General features: G+C 47.5%; 1 protein-coding gene across 1 annotated transcript in view; it reads left to right on the forward strand.

Moving 5' to 3' along the window:
- LOC101565375 (uncharacterized protein C3orf20) overlaps positions 1-1,810 on the forward strand; it is a gene marked incomplete at both ends in the record, with an annotated part of 26,463 nt that overhangs the window by 19,288 nt on the left and 5,365 nt on the right. Inside the window, one exon of the mRNA XM_023708748.1 lies at positions 555-675. Within this exon, the coding sequence (XP_023564516.1) occupies positions 555-675 (121 nt within the window). The remainder of the gene's footprint in view (positions 1-554; positions 676-1,810) is intronic.

The raw sequence follows: 1,810 nt of genomic DNA on the forward strand, positions 1-1,810 counted from the left end.
CTCAGTGTGCTTCCCTGAGTACTGACACCTTAACTACTGGTCATTTTCATGGGAGAACATTTTTATTTTCACCATGCTAGGGATTAGACCCAGGATCTCACATGTGCCAGGCACACAGGCTACCACTGAGCCACATCCCTGGGCCCCCACAGAAGGAGTCATTAGGGGAGAACAGTGTCTGGTACCAGGAATGGGTGGTAGAGAGGCATTCTTGCCAGCTCAAGGTTGATTTTTTTCCTGGTTTCTCATCAGGAGCCATTCTTGGAAAGGATGATTTATTCTCATGTTATAGATATCCTAGTTCCCATTTCAGGGCTTGAATTCTCATGTGCTTAGGCTCCTGGGTTTGACTTGACATCGTTCTCTCCCTGGCCCCTGTCTACAGACCTCCACAGCCTCGGGAGATGCCAAGGGGCCACAGGCCATCCTAGGCAGGGAAAGCAGGGTACCTATAGGTCTCCATGTTTCTCAAGCCTGGAGCAGATGCTCCCAGCCTGCACAGACGTGGGCTCCTGTCAGGGCCTGACAGCAGCTCTCCCCACCATGTCTCCCAGATGCCCCTTCGTCTTGGTCTTGGATGAGGAAGGCAGGACCACCTATGACCACAAAGGCTATGTGGTCCACAAGTGGAGCTGGATGTCCAAGACAGAGACCTTGCTCTCCCTAGAGTACAAGGTAGAGTACAGCACCACTGGGCCGGGGACTGGCCAAAAGCCAGGGATCCTGCCCATCAGGCATCCTGGATTGTCAGGCTCAATTGGTGGGTGGTAGCCAGGGTGGGTTGAAATGCACTGTCTACCACATACAGCAGCTGGTGGCTGCTGTGTTGACCTGCTGTGGGAATAGTTAACCTTATTTAATTTTTATTATTAATGTCATTATATTTTTATTGTACAAATACCCTTTACTTTATGAAGTAACATTTATAGTAATTGATAGCTCTATTTTTAACGTTGGTAAGTCTCAATATCAGTTCTTGTTTTCATAATTTTACTGCTTATGAAATAAAAAACCTGGAAGTCAGATGGCAGAGAGACCTAAAGTTTTTTTATCCATTTGGTTGTTCAGATAGCCATTCATTAAAGATATGTTAAATAATAATGCTGATTTTTTTAAATATGAAGTTTATTAATGGAGCTGTTGAGTGCACTTGCCACTCTTAGGACAGAGCATCCCATCACTGGCACTACTGGAATTGTGGGAAGTATACTACTTTGTTAGAACTTCATTGTAGGATGTTTTGCAGGGTTCTACTAGGTGCCTGCCAGCTGTGACAAGTCCCGTCTTCAGACAGTGCTACATTTAGCATCTAAGGGGCAGAATTTCCCCATAGGGAATAGAAAGGTAATCAAGACCCCAAAAAGAGCTCAAAGGTTCAAAGAAGTAACCAAGCACAGGGAAGCAAGGACGGGAGCTGCAGGAGATAAGGGCACACTTAGATTGAGATACAGAGAAAGACCACAGAACACAGAATGCACCCAGCTTGGCCCGAGAAGGGGCCCCAAAGAGAATGCTCTAAACAGAATCATTTGGGGTGTTGGTGATTGCCTGCCTCTGCCCCTGGTATGTCCTCTTTAATGGCCACTGGGGCCTCACCCTTAGACCACAGTCCTCTGGGTCACACCTCACTCAGATTTCTCTCCTCCATGCTGCCCAGCCCAGGAGCTTAGTGGTCATTAGCAGTCAGCTCCATGATGAAGCAGTAGTGGCTGTTTGCACATCAGAATCACCTCTAAGGGGGCTGGAGAGATGGCTCAGTGGTCTAAAGCACCTACTTAGAACAAGCTTGGCAAGGCATCAGGGACCGCGG

This window comes from Octodon degus, unplaced genomic scaffold (assembly GCF_000260255.1).
Source record: "Octodon degus isolate 3935 unplaced genomic scaffold, OctDeg1.0 scaffold00533, whole genome shotgun sequence".
NCBI classification, from domain to species: Eukaryota; Metazoa; Chordata; class Mammalia; order Rodentia; family Octodontidae; genus Octodon; species Octodon degus.